The following is a 20031-nucleotide window of genomic DNA, read 5'->3' as shown; positions in this document are numbered from 1 at the left end:
ATATAGCCTGCCAGCTCCCTGTAGTATATAGCCAGCCAGCCCCCTGTAGTATATAGCCAGCCAGCCCCCTGGAGTATAAAGCCTGACAACCCCCTCGAGAGTATACAAAACTTGGGGTCATGGGGTCATGTGGGACGACCCTTTACCAGTCCCAGTCTCAGCCAGCCCCCTGGAGAATATATCCTGCAAGCCCCCTGTAGTATATAGCCTGCCAGCCCCCTCGAGAGTTTAACCAGCCAGCCCGCAGTAGTATATAGCCTGCCAGCCACCAGTAGTATATAGCCAGCCAGCCCCCTGTAGTATATAGCCAGCCAGCCCCCTGGAGAATATAGCCAGCCAGCCCCCCCCCCACAGTATATAGCCAGCCCCCTCTAGTATATAGCCAGCCAGCTTCCAGTAGTATATAGCCTGCCAGCCGCCAGTAGTATATAGCCAGCCAGCCCCCTGTAGTATATAGCCAGCCAGCCCCCTGGAGAATATAGCCAGCCAGCCCCCCCCCCACAGTATATAGCCAGCCCCCTCTAGTATATAGCCAGCCAGCTTCCAGTAGTATATAGCCTGCCAGCCGCCAGTAGTATATAGCCAGCCCCCAGTATGCCTAGCACATTAAAAATAAACTGAGTACTCACCTTTCCAACACCCTGGGCAGGTTTGTTTCTTTCTTCATGTCTGCCGGCGCCAGCATCAGGTCAGCGAGAAGTCCGTGTGCGCGCCCGAGCGGCGCACAAACTATGATGTCAGCCGCTGTTCATATCATAGTGTGTGTGCCGCCAGGCCATGCACAAATGGACTTGTACTGACCTGAAGCTGGTGCTGGCGCACATGAAGTAAAATGAGGACCTACCCGAGGTGTCGGAAAGGTATTTTTTTAATTATATACCCGAGTATAAGCTGAATAGGGAATTTTCAGCACAAATATTGTGCTGAAAAACTGGGCTTATACTCCGGTATATACGGTAAGTGACCCCCAAATAGGGTCTTATACTTGCCTTGGTAAAGTTTTGTATAAGTGGCCAACCCCTTTAACAGGTCATTTTCTAATGATACACTCCCTTTAAGTGGCAGAGCCCTCTTTCTAATCTAACCTACTGAAAAGTTACGTACATTTTTGACACTACAAAAGGTTCACGTAGAGTGTGAGCTCCAGGAAAAATAAACAAGCGACGTGAGAACAACCAGGACCGTCTCCTGATTAAACCGAGACGCGATAGGCACCGTTTTCCAGAAACACAATAGCCGTTATCATTGGAGAGATTATAGCAAAAGTAAATAGAGCCAGGTTCAGGAGCAGAGTTTGTACAATTTACCTCCTGCTGGTAATGGTTGTTTAGCTTATATTATAGACCGAACCTGAAAAATACCAGAAGTTCATCTCTAATATTGACCCTCCTAGGATGCAAGACCTAAAAGCTCAGGAAGCCCAAGAAAATTCCAGGGTATTGCTTGTCCAGTTTGGACTTGGTTCTTGTCCCTCTCCCAAAGTATCTTATAACAAGATCTGGTAGCTATAGTGTTGACCTCTTCTTCATATCCCTCACAGCCCAACGAAGTTCCTCAGTAATCCTGGTATTGACTTCAATGACAGCTGTGGTCTTGTAGGACATTCTCAAGAAGAAGCAAGAAACTCTTCTGTCACTTGTAATCTACATTAACGAGTGCATTTGTTAGCACTTTACACCCTGACGTCTTTGATATTTACTGTAAACCTTGCCATGGTGATTGACCAGCCTAGCTGGAAACTGGATATGAGAATTGCTGGAGCTATCGTTCTCAGGCTTCTAAGTTCCTTCAACATACAACTGGCTCCAAGATGTAAAATATAGCCTTGATATTGCGGCTTTCCAAAAGGGGGATGCATGATTCTGTTATTAAGGAAGTCTTACGACCAATTAAAGGGTATAGTCCAATTTTTGAGGAACTAGAGATAAAGTCTAACATGACCTTATGTACTTCTCATCATGGCTCATGGAGTTTAAGCAATGGCCAATGTCACCTTTTATAAATCTCAAGCTTCTACATTCCTTCAACATACTACAACCAGCATCCTACTAGTATGTATCCTAAAAGCTGGACAATGGTGGGAAGTTAAATGAAGAAGGTCAACAGATGAGAGATACGGTTTTCACCATTGGACACAGGCGATTTTATTTCTTTACAAATGAACAAAGGGAACCTACCACCACAAATCTACCTATAAAGGTAGATCGGGTGGTAGGTGGATCAATGGGCTAATCCTCACGTCCCCGCACTTTTTCAGTAACTTTTATTAGACTTGTATGCAAATTTTCTTATGCAGCTACTGTGACGTGGAGTAGCTGCATCTTAGGTTACACGAGGCGGCTACTCCACGCCCCGGTAGCCTCTTTTCCCCCTCCTACTCAGGCAGCTGCGCGCCCTTGTCCAACGATCCTGCCGTCTGCACATGCGCAGAACAGCAGGCCCGCGCCTGCGCGGTCACTGCTCCGAAGCCGGGGCTGCACAGGCGCGGGCCTGCTGTTCTGCGCATGCGCAGACGGCAGGATCGTCGGACGAGGGCGCGCAGCTGCGCACCGAAGATGGTGAGTAGGAGGGGGAAAAGAGGCTACCGGCGCGTGGAGTAGCCGCGCCATGTAACCTCAGATGCGGCTACTCCACGCCCCAGTAGCCGCATAAGAAAATTTGCATACAAGTCAAATAAAAGTTACCGAAAAAGTGCGGGGACGTGAGGAGTAGCCCTTAAAAGGGCTATCCTCACGTCCCATTGATCCACCTACCACCCGATCTACCGTTATAGGTAGATTTGTGGTGGTAGGTTCCCTTTAAATGCTTGTTTGGCACACAGCTATTTCTCCAACCACCTCAGGACTATCCAGACTGTAGTGTAAAAAGAGGTTTCCTTTGTGTTCCAAGGTCCAACCACTGATGGCCTGGACTTCCAGTACATAATTGTCCTTGAAGATGACCACTCACAACCTCCATCAACTCCAATTGTTTGTATTCAAATTAAATTTCGACTGCATTCAGTGGAACCTAAATTTTAGAAACCTGTTCAGGTACTGAACCCCCAGTGGTAACACCTCGGGTGCTAACTGTTTAAATGCTGCCAGTTAAGTAGCCACTGGCTTGTAAATCACTGTTGCCACACTAGTGTTTATACACTCCGTTGACTTACACGTCGTAGGGCCTGATCATGGGTGTTACCAGTGTTGGACTGGCATGTATTGGGCCTACCAGAAGTGGTGATCTTGAGTGCCCATTCTTCAAGATCTTTTGGGCCCATTATTAAGTGTTAAAACCTGGGGCCCACCAGAGGATTCTCCGATGCTCTGGTGGGCCAGTTCGACACTGGGTGTTACCCACGGGAGTGGTTTAACCAATCCAGAACTTCATTAGCAGTCAAGGTTTTGTTTGGGGACCAGAAGTGGCAAAATTTGGTTTGAACCCAGGCTTTGCAGTTGGGGTCAGCTCAACACTGTTTCGGAGCAATTAATGTCATTATTGTTGGACCACTTTTGTCACATGGGTGGTTCCAGGATGCCTGCTATAGCAAAGGACCCTCATCTGAGAGTAGAGAATCTAATTAGCATACTGGGTGCTCTGGGCGGAAGTTCAACCTAAGTTAGTGGAGTGCAGGACCCCCAGGAACACCACATTTTGGACAAAAGTCTTATTGTAAAACCCCTTCCAAACAAGACCTAAAATGTTTCTCAGGAAACATTTTTTTAAGAGCTTGAAAGGTCAACCATGGACAACCAACCCCACTCCCAAATTCTATAGTAGAGGAAAATATATGAAAAAAAGTTAGGTTTATTGGACCCTGGATATGTTCCTATACTTTCCGTGGCTTCTTCACCATCGACTAATCCAATATTTTAAGGTTTTCCATTTCTGAAGAAGAGAAGATGAACATGATCCACATGAGAATAATAATTGGATCCAGTCTGAAGCAAGGACTTGTTTTTATCACATTATATTGAAACACAAGAGTCAGCTGGAACGTACCCTGCCAAATCTGAACTTTCTGGAAATAAAAAAACAAAAGTTTCTGAAGTTAATCAAAAGTTTATGATGTTCTGTATGCAAAACACTAAGTGATAAATATTCTATGTGTTTTGGCAAGCGCTATCATCAACTGAGCCGGTAAAGCCGTTGACGCCACATTTTTGTTGGCCATAATAAGAGTTGAATACTAATCCAGCCTCTATCAGTATTGGATGCCTATTTTTGACATACATTTAGTGATTGTGGTCTATCAGGTTCTAGGTTCTATCAAATAAGTAGTATTTCTCAAGACTCAACTTCGATCATAATTATGGGTTCCCCTTCCCTTCAACAGTGCAGATCTAGAACAAAAATAGAGCCATGCCTAGTCTTCTATTGTTCCAAAACAGTATGCAAGCCGAGATACAATAACACCTACAACATGTGGATAAACATGGTGATAAAAATGCTGAGCAAAAATCATTGTAGACCATGTAGACCTCCGATATGGTTTTGTAGTCTTCTACGTACAACTCCACAATTGTATTTTCCAGACAAAATCAGACAAAATCTTCACCAAGTTTCTTTTGATCTATTATGCATTTTTTTGTTCTTTGCCACGGATGTTTTTTCATAATAATCTCCGGTTTGGTTCTTGTGACCAGGATGGGGGGAAAGAAGGCTCCTGTGGGCCCTGGTTCTGGCACACAGTAATGGTCCCCTAAAGTCCAGCAGAAGACAAATCCATAAGAAAGAAAGTGGAGCAATCAGTGGACACTAGGAGATGTTTCAGGAGCATTCATAATTACTATGGATAATACATTGTACATTATGGATGAAACGTAGGCCCTTCAACACTTCCATTGGCCCTTTTTAACAATTACCATGAAATATTGGACATAGTGGATGTCATCTTTGATGACATCAGTTTTGACAAGAAAGTACAGCTGGAGAAGAAGCCACCACCACTCAGTGGGTGACTTTCCGAAACTGGTCTTTATAACCCCTCTGGTGGCACAGCCATTCATCTAATTTATGACAAGGCGCAGGTCTAATTATCAGTCTGGCACGTCCTTGCCACTCTTTTTAAAGAGGAGGAAGGGTAAAAAAAACAAGAGGCCAAAAGTATGGCTACACTTTATTATAACTGTCCCTTAATGTCTATGAACTCTCTTAGATCACGTTCACAAGGTCACCAAAAATGCAAAAACATGGATGACAGAAGTAGCACCTTGCACAACGTTTTTGCAAATCACTTCAGTAATTTTACATTAGATTCCGTTTAGTAGATTAGAGAGTGTGCCGATCAGTAGTAAGAGCATTGTTACCCGGTCTCTATCACTTAGTTTGTACAAGCCGTATCTAGATTGGGCTTCACGGTAAAGTAACTGGGTAAATACAAGATGGAGAAGGGTAAATATCTTCATCAAATACTAGGATTTAATATTCACCGGTAAATAGACCTCATCGAAGGAGAAGTCAAAGGAAACCACACAAAGACCTTGTGGTTGTAACATTGCGGTGCATTCATGCACAATAGCAACACTCGTATGACCTTGTGGCTTACTTACCTCTGTTCAATGATGCTGAAATAACAGGATATTTACAGGAAGACAAACAAAGAAACATTATAACCTGGAGTGTACACCGAGAAGCCGGCCATGCATACACCACCGCCGCCGCTACTCAAGGCAAGCACGAGGAAACACAATCATTCTCAGGTGGCCAATTTGGACACAATCCAGCAATACGTTCCCCTTGGCCCCACTGACCAAATCACTTCTATGGAGCAGAATATACTAGTAAGAAAGGGGTCTACAGAGAGGGCCAAAAATAGTCTATTGGAAGTCAACTTACAATCTCGCTTTAAAGAATTTCTGAATGTGACCACATAGATCATTCCAAAATGCCTGGAACTAAATTCGATAATTCCTTGGAGAGACAGTCATTAGCATAGACCACAATCTTGGTTGGCCAGGAATTCCAAATGATGGCCAATCCTCAGGACTGGTCATTATTACCGTATTTGATCACGGAGGCATCAGGCACCCAAACCAATTGTCCCCATGTAAACACCAGATGTGGAGAACTTTTCTGTACCCCATGTTTACATGGAGCCTAAGAAGTGATCCATACGGAAGTCTAGGGTTCTCTCCATCGATCCACAGGGGGAAGGTGTCTTATTATCAGTGTAGTGAACAGATTGGCCAGGGAAACATTAACATATGCTGCACATATGCTTGGATCCAAGAGCAGCCAGCAGCACCAGCCAGGCCACCATATGGAAGAGAAAGATAGAGCATCAGTAGAGCAGGTGACAAGGCGATGGGCATGTACGACCACCATGCCATACTCTGTCCTATGATGGTCAGGGATCCTAAAACAGTTGTCTATAGATAGGCGCCTGGTTTGGGTTATATCTTCAGTCACCTACTAAGTCAGCTTTATTGACATAGACTTACAGGGTATCTAACTAGAGGTAGTATTAACAAGGCCGTTTATTTCCACCTGGAGAAGGGAAAGTTTTCATAAATGTTTCCAATGAACCACTGTCAGGAAGAATCTGTACCTCCGATGGATCTCTTCAATGGAAACCTTTTATTGCAGACTGATGAGCCAAATGGATCTCTCCAAAACAAGCAGGACTATAATCTGATTTCTTAAGATCCTCAAAACAGCTGCTTACAGATGGGTTTTTTGTGTTTTAAGGCTCTTTGCAGGGACGGACATTGATTTTCAGGATGACTACTAATACCACTACTTAGATTTATTCACCTGAATGATTCAGGAAATGGGACATCTTTGGGAGTCTCATCTTTATTTAGACTGTCAAAGAATTTCATGACAAACCCAACCATGGTTGCTTTGTAAGAATCCATCTTCCTATGTACAATATTCTTTACAAAGACTTTTTGTAAACGGAGGTTTTTGTTCAAACACAAAGTAAAAGTGTCTGCCAGAGTTTACATTATTTGTTACTCTTTTTTTTTTTGCCGTCTACAAGGCTGAAGCTCACATTTCCTTGTATCTAGGTCATATCTGGCACAGGAAAAGGTGCAGGAAAGAAGTTGCTGCCTTAAAGCAGTCCTCGTCTGAGCACAATTTTACAGTCACAACACCTACTCCAAATCTCAAAAAAAAAATAGTCCAACCAGCTGGTCCAACCACAAGGGGATAAAGATTTGGAGGGGGTGGATGGGGGATAGAGACATCAAGCCTGGGAAATGTGCAGGTAGGAGACTAGAGGCCATTTAAGTTAAATTAAGTTAATGTAAAACGTCATTACGGGAATTGAGAGCAGAGACAGGTGGGATGAACAGGATGTAGACTTCTCCTGGAAAATCTGGAGATCTGCAGATGTCGAATGAAGAGCCAATAAGTAGTATAAAACGGAGGAATCGAGACAGCTGGAGGACAAATCAAGGTGAACAAAGGAGATATCACGAAGAGGAGAAGATGGGAGCAAGGGAAGGGGGGGTTACTGAAGGAAAATCTGAAAAAAATTTGAGAAAAAGTGATAACGCCAAGAAGGAGGAGAAGACAGACACAGTCATAAAAAGTCTGTAAAGTCAACGAGCACATGGATACACGGGAGGAGAGGGCCGAGCGTGATGGAAAGAGATAAAATAAGTGATGATCAAAGGAGGGGAAATGGCAGAGATTAATAAAGTATGTAATAAAAAATAATAAACAGGTCGTCCAGATATTTTATATTGGACATATGAAATACTACAAAAGTTTATTAAAATGAATTCCAATGCATGCGGGATGGCGGAACATCTGCACTCATGTGGTATGAACGGATTCCAACCCGAGGCCCCGTTCATGTGTTTGACCGGGGGCACAGACAATGAAAAACCTGCAGCAGGACCCCACAAAGGCCACAACAGATACTACCAAGACCAAGCCATAAAGGGGAGTAAGTAGGGAGTAATTGATGTAGTAGAAGTTCATCATTTGTCTACCTCCAGCTTTCTCATAGACATGGTGGAGCTCCATGGGGCAGGTACACCAAACAAGATATCAGAGCAACTGGGTTGTTGAGGGAAGAGGAGCCTTAGGTGTATAATATTGCCAAACTATGGCGCCATTATTCTGTTGCACAGAACAATTATTGGTACTGCCCATTTCTAGGAGCTCCTAAAAATTGGTCCAATGGTCAGTTTTAAATGGTCCTATGTTCTTCAAAACCAATAAGAAGCAGAAGGATGGGACTTGGTTCTTCTAGCTCGTTAAGGCTCAGGTACTGGATATGTAAGTGCCTGCCAAATGTTGTACCAAAATGTTGTAGCCCTATGGCTCAGGTTCTTTAAAGACGCCCAAAAAAATAATCATATAGGATGACTGCCATAGTCCCACATGAGGGAAATGTCGTGTCCTAAAGACTTTCTGGTGATTATTTTTGTCATGGTCTCGAATGAAGATGATTGGTGACAACATATTGGTTAGTTCTTCTTGTGCAACACTTGGACCTCTGTCCACGATAATGAGCACTGGACCAGGAAAGTCATGGAACTTACAAACAGGACTCCGATCCTGAAGGACTGAAGGTTTACGTGATTTGATGATCTACAAAACCTGTCTCACGTATGTTCTTGTATCTGACTATACTTTGTCTTTCTTTGACTGACACTCACAAAGCAGAGTTGGTCAGCAGGCCAAGAGCAGATAATAACACTTATGAGGGCAAATTAACACATGCCAAGCCATTTGCAATAAATAGCTTACTATCTGCTACAGCTGGTGGACCAGAGGCAGATGCCACCAAGACGTGGTAACGGGAGACAGATGTCTTTCTCAAGTATTCACAGCAATCCTCCCGAATCTCAATGAAAGAGACACCCAACGCTTGGGAAGAGTAAGGAAACGCTGAGCGAGCGGATCTTGGCTATTTGAGAAACCGCTCCCACATTACAAGGAGCACCTGTTGGGTCCTCACATTCTATCATGAGCTGTTGTGTCAGTGGAGGATGCTGGAGCGGTGCCTAAACCTCCTCTATGTATACATGACCAGCACTCTACATCATGGAGGTGGAAAAAGTCACATTTATGGTTATTAAAGGTGTCCTGTACTACCCTATAAGTAGAAACTATACCACAGTTTCCAAATAAACCACTTCTTCAAGTTATTGGCTGCTGTGTTGGTTTCCAGGCTTGTCAGTGGGAAAGCATTGAAAAAATTCTTATGAAATTGAACTTATCAAGAAATTGATCTTCTATGTCCATAGAAGAAAATGTTCAAAAGTCCTCATGTTACAGTGACTGTGCCAATCCCATAGATTTATAATTGGGAATTAGCCATGGCAGTCCTCCACTCTATTCAAATCCCTAATAATATTGTGGTAAGAACCACAAAAGATTTGGCACCTCAAAAAAGGAGGAATCAGGTGACTGGGTGGGCAGCTCACTTTAGAGCCAATCAAGATTAAGCAAAAAAAAAGAGCAATGGCAGTGTGGGCACACCTCCAACCCGAAGGTTGGTCATGATTGGTTATGTAGACTTTTGGGGGTCACTGACTTAAAGGAGTTGGTCACTTTCCAATAAAAATATTTCATTAGTGAGGTCTTTGCATGTATATGTCCCTGTAACTTTGGTTTCTTTGAAACCTTCAGCATTTCCCTGTTCTCAGCATGCTGCCCTCTGCATATACACACACAAACAAAGCTGCAGTCTCTGTTCCAGGACGTCCATGTGATCTCTCTCTATATATATTTTCCCAGCCTCTGTCAGTATGGATAGACTGGGAAAATAGGGTGGACGACGAGGAGTCCTGCTGTGCTACTGTAGCTCCCCCTATTTAGCAGTGCTCAGAGATGTAAATAAAGAAGAATAGAGGATCTGCACACAGTACAAAACAGGTCTCCAAGTAGCAGGGCTGGTTAATCACTTGATAAATATCCATAATAATGATAATATATAACTTAAAGAAGTTGTCCAACTAGATTTAGAAGGTGGGCTGGGGAGGACTTTTAAAAGAAATCAACCTTTACTCAACTCCGCCAGCGCTCCAGGAGTAGCACCTGCTATAGCACTGGGACATGGGGATGGGTGGGCGTCCCAAGTCACTAGAAGTTGCCGGAGACAAGCTGCTGTGTCGCTGTAAACAAATAGGGGCATGGCTCTGACGGACCATGGCACATGAAATTGGTAATGCTGAAGGAGGGGAGTAAAGGTTTATTTTTTGTAATAGCCCTTCCCCAGCCCACCTGCTAAATTTTTGAAATAATCAGACAACCCCTTTAAGTAAATGAACTTCCCATAAGATAACCATCACCAATACATTGGGGGAGATTTACCAGAAGTGTTTGATGGAAAACTGTTCTAGTTGCCCATGGAAACCAATCAGAGCTCAGCTTTAGTTTCATAAACAGTTGTGGGGAAAATGAAAGCTGAGCTCTGATTGGTTGCCATGGTCAACTAGAACCCCAATGTGTTTAGAACATATGTGATTTTTTTTTTATATTATTTATCTTGTAAAAAAAAAATCTTTTTTTAAATTACCTGCTTTTCCTTTCAATCAATATAGCGACATAGGACGCAGGCAATGCAGCCCAAAACCCAGGTGTCCAGAAGTAGAATTTTCCCAGAATCCTCCTGTAATAGAGAATTATGATTAATATAGTACATTTATTACTCACCCCCATTGCCCAGACAGCAGATGATGTTACAATGGACAGAAGCAAAACAATCGAGAGGGAATGGGTTAAAAACCATATGCAACGCTGGTTTTCATAGGTCGGCCAGGGATGCAGGTCATTTCTCCCGAAACAATGGTTCTTTGTATGAAGCCATGTCTGTAAACAGGGCTCTTTACAGCCTGGACCCAGAACAATCGCTGTGCACTTTATGTTCTCCATCCTTTCTTCCGAAGGGGGATTGTCGAAAGTTTATTAAAGGGGCGGTATTTCTTGATTATATGGCGTAAATAAAGGAATGTGATAAAAACAATAATTAAAGCCAAAAGCAATATATGTGTGTGTGTGTCGAAACTACAGACGGTAGTTATTAGAAGAGAATGATCAACCAATCAGGTCCTGACTGTCAAATGGCCTAAAAAAAAGGGATAGTCTCCTCCACAGTCAGACATTTATAAACTGTGGATGGGGGATAAATGTTGATGATGGAAAACCCCTTTAAGTAGGCACAAATTCTGTTTCCTTGTCTTATTCTGTAAATGATGTAGTTACATGTTATGCAGACAAACCTCTCTCCTTATTAGCCAGGTAAGTAGAGATTGTGCTGCCTGCCTCTTCTTTCCTTACACATGATATAGGTACAGATAGTACTGTATTCCTCTCTCTCCTCAGAAATGATGTAGGTACACATAATACTACCTCCCTTTCTTTCCTTATAAATAATACATGTACAGACAGTACTGTATCCTTTTCTATCAGTATAAATGATGTAGGTTCAGATACTATTCCCTCCCTCTCTTTCCTTATAAATGACGTAGGCACAGACAGTACTGCAGCCCGCACTTTCCATATAAATGATGTAGGTTCAGATACTATTCCCTCCCTCTCTTTCCTTATAAATGACGTAGGCACAGACAGTACTGCAGCCCGCACTTTCCATATAAATGATGTAGGCACAGACAGTACTGCCTCCCTCTTACTCCTTATAAATGATGTAGATACAGATGATGCTACCTCCCTCTCTTATAAATAATATAGGTACAGATAGTACTGTATCCTTTTCTTTCCTCATAAATAAGAAAAGTACAGATAGTACTGCATCCCTTTCTCTCCTTATAAATGATGTAGGAACAGATAGTACTGTATCCCTTTCTCTCCTTATAAATGATGTAGGAACAGATAGTACTGTATCCCTTTCTCTCCTTATAAATGATGTAGGAACAGATAGTACCGTATCCCTTTCTCTCCTTATAAATGATGTAGGAACAGATAGTACTGTATCCCTTTTTCTCCTTATAAATGATGTAGGCACAGACAGTACTGCCTCCCTCTCCTTATAAAATTAGGTACAGATAGTACTATACCACTTTCTCTCCTTATAAATGAATACAAATATAAATATATAAATATAAATTTCCTTATAGGTATAATATAGGTACAGATCCCGTTCTCTCTTTATAAGTGATGTAGATACAGATGCTACTAACGCTACTTCCCCATCTCCTTATAAATTATGGAATAATAAATCTTTATTTCTATAACAAAATCATATTCCATAGCAGTTTACAAATAATTGGTTACATATACAAAAAATATAAGACATTACATAAGTAAATATAGTCTCCCTCTCTCCTTATAACTGATATATGTACAGATAGTGCTACTTCCCACTGTAAATGATGTAGGCACGGTTAGTACTGCTTTTGTTTTATTACAATGTCTTATAATCATCATCATTTTATTATCATGTCTTATCATGTCTTCTTAAAAATGTTATACTCTTAACCCATTTCACTTAGCAAAGGTTCGTTTCTCCCCTGGTATACGATGCAGGCACAGATAGTATTGTCTTCCCTTTTCTCCTGGTAAATGATATTGACACAGATAGTACTGTGTTTCATTCTCTCCTGGAATATGATATAGGCCCAGATAATATCATCTTCCATTCTCTCCTGGTATATAATGCAGGCACAGATAGTACTGTCTTCCCTTCTCTCCTGGTAAATGATACAGGCACAGATAGTACTGGCTTTCATTCTCTCCTGGAATATGATATAGGCCCAGATAATATCATCTTCCATTCTCTCCTGGTATATAATGCAGGCACAGATAGTACTGCCTTCCCTCCTCTTCTGGTAAATTAACTAAACACAAATAGTACCTCGTAATAGTAGTTTTTTCTTATTTTTGTACTTTCTGCCCTTTTCCTGTATAGGCAGATCCTTAAAGGAAACCTACCACTGCCCGCATGATGAAATCATGCGAGCAGACCACCCGGTAGGCTACTTAATGCTGATGCCGGCACATAGTTTTTTTAGGCTCGGCAAACTTTACTTTAGCTAAAAAAAACTATTTTCTTACATATTTAAATGAGCCCTCCGGTGCTACCCTGCGCCATCTTCGGGCTGGCGATGGCTTCCGATGTTTAATTATTCCTCCGTGACGTCACCAAGCTCTCGGCACCTATCGCCGGCCGGCTGTGCGAGACTTAGTGTCTGCGCATGCGCGATAGGTGCCGAGAGCATGGTGACGTCACGGCTCTCGGCACCTGAAGGAGGAATAATTAAACATCGGAAGCCACCGCCAGCTTGAAGATGGCGCAGGGTAGCACCGGAGGGCTCATTTAAATATGTAAGAAAATAGTTTTTTTAGCTAAAGTAAAGTTTGCCGAGCCTAACAAAACTATGTGCCGGCATCAGCATTAAGTAGCCTACCGGGTGGTCTGCTCACATGATTTCATCATGCGAGCAGTGGTAGGTTTCCTTTAACATCCTTTCTGCCTTTCTCTTCATCATGACGAACTATTTTCTCATCATCAACGAGAACTGGTGTAAAAGTTCTGTATTGATGCCTATAATCTCTGAAAGTAATGCATCATAAAAACGCAGAGCAAAAAAAAAAAAAAATCAGACTGCCCTACTGTCCCGTATGACTAATTTTTATATCACAGCCTCGTCCTATTAAATTAGTGCTACAAAAATCTCCGTTTGTATATATGTTATGGCACATACAATGTGAGAAGTCATAAAAAAATTATTAAGATCACACCCCGGTCTATATCTGGCATCTGGTTACATCAGAAGCCCCTCCCCATTGCCGTTTCTGTAATTGAAGCCCCATTCATTGTTTCTTTATAAAATATACAATTCTATAATTCCACGTTGTGTCTCCAAATCCCCCTTTAACTATATTCTGACTTCATCTTAAACATATCGCAGCCATGTTTTCTTAATACCTCATATTTCATTCCGTCATGCATTTAATAAAATATGCGAGGAAAGGTTAAAAAATCTGAAGTAGAGTGTGGCAGTGGGAGCTGTGAAGGGTCTAGTAAGTTCCCCTGGACCGGAGAGAAATCCTGTAGACTAAGTAAAGAGGTGCAGGCACGCTATAGGTCTCCATGCACTCACAATCCCTAATCCTTGGCAGCTGCTCTTCATTATGTGCTGAGCCACAGACTTTACTCGGAATTTTCGAAGCCATTTTCCGAGCCTCCGCCATTCCAGGGTCTCCTGATATTGATTATTTCTTTATTCGAGAGATGCCAATCAATCAGTTGACGTCGTTGGCCAAGGTGAATGATCGTGAAGCGGGAGATTGGTGAAAGGAAGCATATTGAATTACCACTTTATCAAGTGCGTTACACGGTGTAACTAGGAAAACAGATGTATCTTAATCATCTGGTTCAATGTAGAAGGCACAGGCCCTGGGTTTCCTGCTTCTGGAAGATTTATCTAAATTTTATTACTTGTACCTAATGGCTACAACCACGATACTTAAGGAATAGAACATCACAAAGTCTACACTTCCATCCATAAAGATTTAAAGGGACACTAAACCTAAAAATAAGTGAAAATATAAAAGTAACATAGGAAACACTTGATTTTTGCATTCTTAGGGGGTTTCTAGAGGTCATGGAATTAATGGCCTTGGGAGAATCTGGCATAGAAGTAGAGTCTTTCATTTCAGATATAGGAGAAGGACTCTACTGCCCTCCTACTAAAGACAAAGCAGCAGAACTGTCCGTCTTAAGAACTAAAAGAGTCTCATAGAATCTGAGGAGTGCGGTAACGAAGATCATCTTTTTGAAACTTTTAACAGACTGGGACTACATTCTGGGACCTAAAGACAGCGAGTCTTCATGTTCCTCCTATTAACCACTTTCTCAACTAGGATGCCTGCTAAAGCTCTAGGTCCTCTATATCACATTCACTATGGATCTCCTATGAAAAAGTGGGTCATTAGTTTTGTCCCCTAAGACACCAAAGATCCAAAGATTAATCTTTAATTTTTCAAATCCCTTGGTCACCAGGGATGAGCATTAAACCTTTAGCTCACTTAAGCTGTCCTCTAAAACTCCGGGTAACCCGGCAAGTCCTCTAAACTTCTTTATCACAAGGGATACCACCTAAACCACTATTTAACCAGAGATGTCCTCCAAACCTCTGTGTTACTAGGGATGTCCTCTATGTCAACATGTCACCAGGGATTCCATAAAATTACAAAATCATTCTACTTTAGGAGATCACATAGATATGGAGTTTAGAAAAACCCGGGTTTGTATAAGACGCGCTGCCCGAATAGGTCCGACAGAGGGTGTATGGTTCAAGGTTAAGTTTTTTTTTATGGTAAAAGGACTACGCGTTTCATCTGGTCTGTGGTGGATACTTATGCACCGAGGTGGTAGAACTTAGGTTGGGTGTAAAACCCAAAGCAGGTAGAGGACGGTTGGTCCGGGGGTGATAGTTGTATGCTTGAATCTGGCGCGAAAACTACAATGTCTAAGCTACAATGTCACCAAGGACATTCTCTAAACCACAGTTATCACCAGGGATGTCCTATAAACCACAAAAGTTACCATGGATGCACTCTAATCCACAATCTTACCAAAGTAGTCCTCTAAGCCAAAAAGGTCTCTGGGGATGTCCTACAACCACCAGATTACCAGGAATGATCCTAACAACCAGGGGATTCCTATAGATCACTAGGATAACTGTACCACAAACCTAATTTAAATTTTTTAAGTTACTTTTCTCCAATGGGTTCTGCTCATATACTTGGCCAAAAACATATGGAACAGTTGGGAGCATAGACTTGTCCACATCGGAATTTATAATCCTACTCCAATAAACTGGAGCGACATTCAGTAACATCTTAGAGGCTCAACCTATAATAACAGGTTATATGATCAGTGAGCCCCTGTCTCAGTTCGCCCTTCCCCTCCCTAATCCTTCCTTTGCGTGAGATATGATTTTGATCCTGTTAATGGGCTGTTATGACTTCGGAGCCTGTTCCATATAATGCTCCGATCTGTTTATTTGTAGTTACATTGGAAAACAATCGAGTTGAGTGTTGAGGCTCTGACCTGCACACTCGGCCTATTCATTGGAAGATTGTCTGCTCCGATTACTTCTAAGTAACACAAAGATGGTTGCAATTAGATGTAGTTATGGTTTAAGTACTTTGTTATTGGGACATATGTCCTGGATTACATGTATTGGTAACTATGTAGAGGGATAAAATTAAGGTTGCGTGCAACATGGACAAGTCATCTTTGCTGCAAAAGATAAATGCATGGACCCACATATAGAAATATAAACACTGTGTAAAAGGAAATAAAATTGCAGCTTGTCACACAAAAAGTGCACAGGGATGCGTCCATCCCATGGCCCACTCTTAAAAAGCACTCCCCAACCCTCTGTGTCCCCGAAGGGCCTCACCTTGCTGAAAAGCCCAAGGCCTCCTGGATTTCAGCTGGTGTCCACCAAAGAACAGTTCTCCTGGGTTTCACCTAGTGTTCATTAAAGAAGAGTGGAGGTCAGCAAAGAACAGTGGAGCCCAAGTGCTCCTGGGTTTCACCTAGTGTTCATTAAAGAAGAGTGGAGGTCCCTGAAGAACAGTGGAGCCCAAGTGCTCCTGGGTTTCACTCAGTGTCCATTGAAGAAGAGTGGAGGATACCAAAGATCAGTGGAGCCCAAGTGGTCCTAGATTTTAGCTGGTGTCCACCAAAGAACAATGCTCCTGGGTTTGACCTAGTGTCCATTAAAGAAGAGTGTAGGTCACCAACGAACAGAGGAGCCCAAGTGCTCCTGGGTTTCACCTAGTATCCATCAAACAACTGTGGAGGTCACCAAAGTGCCAAGTGCTCCTGGGTTTCACCTAGTGTCCATAAAACAATAGTGGAAGTCTGCTGGGTACTTTAGCACCTCAGATTTTCCTGCTACACAGCTTCTGGCTTTGATCTGTTGCCTGCTGGTGACCTACAGGGGTCACCTTTAAGCTCACAGCTTACACCTAGAACTTAGAATATTCCACCATCTGGTTGCCTGTTCCGCACAATGGCCACCAATAGGAATGGAGACAATACATGATCCCAGCCAGAAGATTAAGAAGCAGTACCAACCAGATAAAGAACCCTGCCACAACCTTAGTAGCCACAGTGGTAGAACACCTAGAGTGGAATAGATGCCCCCATGCCCTTGGAGAAGCACTTTAGTGATCAGGGTGTCTAACATGCTGCTCCCCCTTCCTTTACTTCTAACTACCTTGGTTGACCATATTCATATGCCTTTAGGTACAATTACTGATGCACAGTAGGGGAAAGTTGTTTTTATCAAAATTTCTAAATACATAAAGAGACATAGACAATCCTCTGTCTCTGACACCCCTGCCAGTAGCTCTAAAGAGCTTGTTCCATTATAGTTTCAACTTATTTCCAGTGGGAAACCTTCTGTTTGGGTTCTTTCTCTGTGAAACCAAGATCCACTCCAAGGGGAAAGCTCTATTGTATTGAAATTCAGGGCTGAGAATGGTAAAGAGGAGGGTGCCTCTAATAACTTTGCATTTGGCACCATTCTAGTTCCAACTTAGGAGGGTGAGGAGGGTGCCTCCGTTGGGTTCTCCCTCTTCTACAGGATAAAGCATCACCGGCCATAGCTTTCCAATCAACATGGGGGATGCCGGAAGTACAATCCAGGAAAATTAGCAGTTGCTCCACAGACTGACTTTTTAAAAGGAGTTGTCTCCAACCTGACATCCCCTTTAATTCAAACACACTGCAATCTACAATCCGTTATACAGTATAAATAAACATAGGGCTTGCAGGATAACAGGGCCATTCACGTCTCCATTTACATTCCCTCATCTGAATTTTGGGATAATTGATTCCAGGTGTAACCAAAAACTCCCTTCAAAGCAGGATTTCAGGAGGCCAATGGGAAATTGCCTATTACCTCGTTTAAATTGCACATTTTTATAGTTATTAGCAGATATAGGAATCGGGCGAGTCTCGGCAGTGCTGTAATCTGGATCCACCAATGGGTCGCTTGCCGTTATTATAAAGCTCCAGTCCCAGATACAGAATCGGAGGTAAATAAGCCCCCGGGGGGAACCTGAGACAGGTTGAGTTTAATTTAATTTAGTTTTATTTAATCTGGTTTCCTACACACAAAAAAAGTGTAGTTTTAATTACAGACATAAGCAATGAAGGGTGGGGGGTGTTCAAAAGATTCCTGGCTCTATAGGGTCGAGGGGGGTGTCCATTGAAGCTGGTATAAACCAGTTACAAATTACTGTATAGACACCCCCACCTGTCCCTGGAAAATAATTCTGGTCCCCAATTATAACAAGATTGGAGATCACTGACCTTAATATACAGAAAAAGGCAATATAGAGGCTTCCATTTGCAGTTAAGAAGGACGTGGACCTCAGGAATTCGGGAAGTAATCTGTACAAGTAGTAATCTAATTTTCTCCTCCGGAGGATTGCTGCTACCTGCGTTATAAAACAAAGAGTATAATTAACACAGAGAAAAAAAAAATTATAAAAATTCAAAAATTACAAAAAGTCAATGAGTTACAGTGATTTTTTTTTAGGAAGTCTGTCCTGTCCAAAATATCTATTAAAGCAATGACAGTGATATGTCTTTGCTGACTAGAGAAGAAGAAGTCTATTACACTGGAGGACATCCCACTGATTTGAATGAGTAGTGTGTAATACTTAGTTTCACCAGTGGTGGTGCTGGAGAGAAACTGAACACTTCTCAGTTTCAGCACAGATTAATAATGATCACTGGAGATCACACCATAAGGACATTTTGCAACCTGCTTATTTTAATTATAAGGAACTTTTCCAATTCCAAAAGTAGGGATCGACCAACGCTGAAGACCCATTTCAGGGGTTGTCTGGTCACAACACATATCATAGTTTATACGGTTGAAAAAAGACATGTCCATCAAGTTCAACCAAGGAAGGGAAAAGAATTGGATGCGGAAGGGATTTAGGGATAACAATTCTATATATCATAACCATCAATGTTATTTAAGTGTAAAAAGGCAGACAGCTCTCTGCTGTCCCTGCTGTGACTAGCGCCTGAGGCAGGCTATTCCACAGATTGACAATTCTTATAGTAAAAAAGTCCCGTCGCCTCTGGTGATTAAATCTTGTTTTCTCCAGACGGAGACAGGATAGGAAATACCGGTAGCTTGTGGATCGTTGTATCCTCATAGATCGTCCAATAGATAAAGCTGTGTGGAGCCACTCCATTTACTGTCTATGATACAGACTCTGAAATATCTGAGGACTACACTCTGCCATCTCCGTCATGAATACAGCAGTGGGCACATGTGTGACCAGCTTCTGGTGGTATAACCCTATTAGGACCCCTATCTGGTGGGTGGCAGGTAACCTATTGTGGCAAGACAACAGCATTTATTCACCCTCCACAGGATAGGGGTTAACAAGATTATCTATGAGGACTCAATTACTGGGATCCCCACGGGACTGCCAACAGTCTAGAGAAATGGGGTCCTGTTATTACAACTGGGAGGAGCCCCAGGATGTATATAGCCTTGCACAGCATTCTTAGACTGTCCCATAAAAATTTCATGGAGTGGCATGACGCATGCGTAACCAGCCACTCAAACAGTTAGTAAAGCACAGAACCCCCATTCTCCAGATTTCTGCAGGTTCTGTTCTCGTGATTGATGGGAGTCCCAGAAGACGTGCCCTCACAAATCAGCTTGTTATACCCTATCTTGTGGATAGGGTAGAGCTTGTAATGTTAGGACAATCTCTTTGTGGTTGTAGAGTGAATCTCTCCATTCCTACAGTGCAATGAGCCTTGTCCTATAAAATATCCCAGATCCCGAAGAATGTGGCTCATACTCATCAGCACCGCTCAGGGGAGACCAAATGTCAAGCCCCGACCAGATGTCCAGCCCAACAAAACCACTTCCAAGTGTATAAATATAGAGGCAGCAGAATGGTATAACATGGTATATGATACACGCGCCATACGGCTGATGGATGGAAGACATTTCTCATATTTTTGGATACAAAAATTGTGACACCATATTTTCTCCGGCTAATACCGGAAGGTTATGGGGGGAAAATGCCTCATGTTGGGGAGTATTTTATTACAGTACAGGGTGGTAC

General features: G+C 42.5%; 1 protein-coding gene across 1 annotated transcript in view; it reads right to left on the bottom strand.

Annotated features, from left to right (window-relative positions):
• TMEM135 (transmembrane protein 135) overlaps positions 1 to 20031 on the bottom strand; it is a 264465-nt gene that overhangs the window by 221909 nt on the left and 22525 nt on the right. Inside the window, exons 2-3 of the mRNA XM_072134070.1 lie at positions 18242 to 18369; positions 10463 to 10555 (exon numbers count right to left, since the gene is read on the bottom strand). Of these exons, the coding sequence (XP_071990171.1) occupies positions 10463 to 10555; positions 18242 to 18369 (221 nt within the window). The remainder of the gene's footprint in view (positions 1 to 10462; positions 10556 to 18241; positions 18370 to 20031) is intronic.

Source organism: Engystomops pustulosus, chromosome 2 (genome assembly GCF_040894005.1).
Source record: "Engystomops pustulosus chromosome 2, aEngPut4.maternal, whole genome shotgun sequence".
NCBI classification, from domain to species: Eukaryota; Metazoa; Chordata; class Amphibia; order Anura; family Leptodactylidae; genus Engystomops; species Engystomops pustulosus.
Note: the sequence above shows the minus strand (reverse complement) of the source record. Positions and strands in the feature narration are given on the sequence as shown.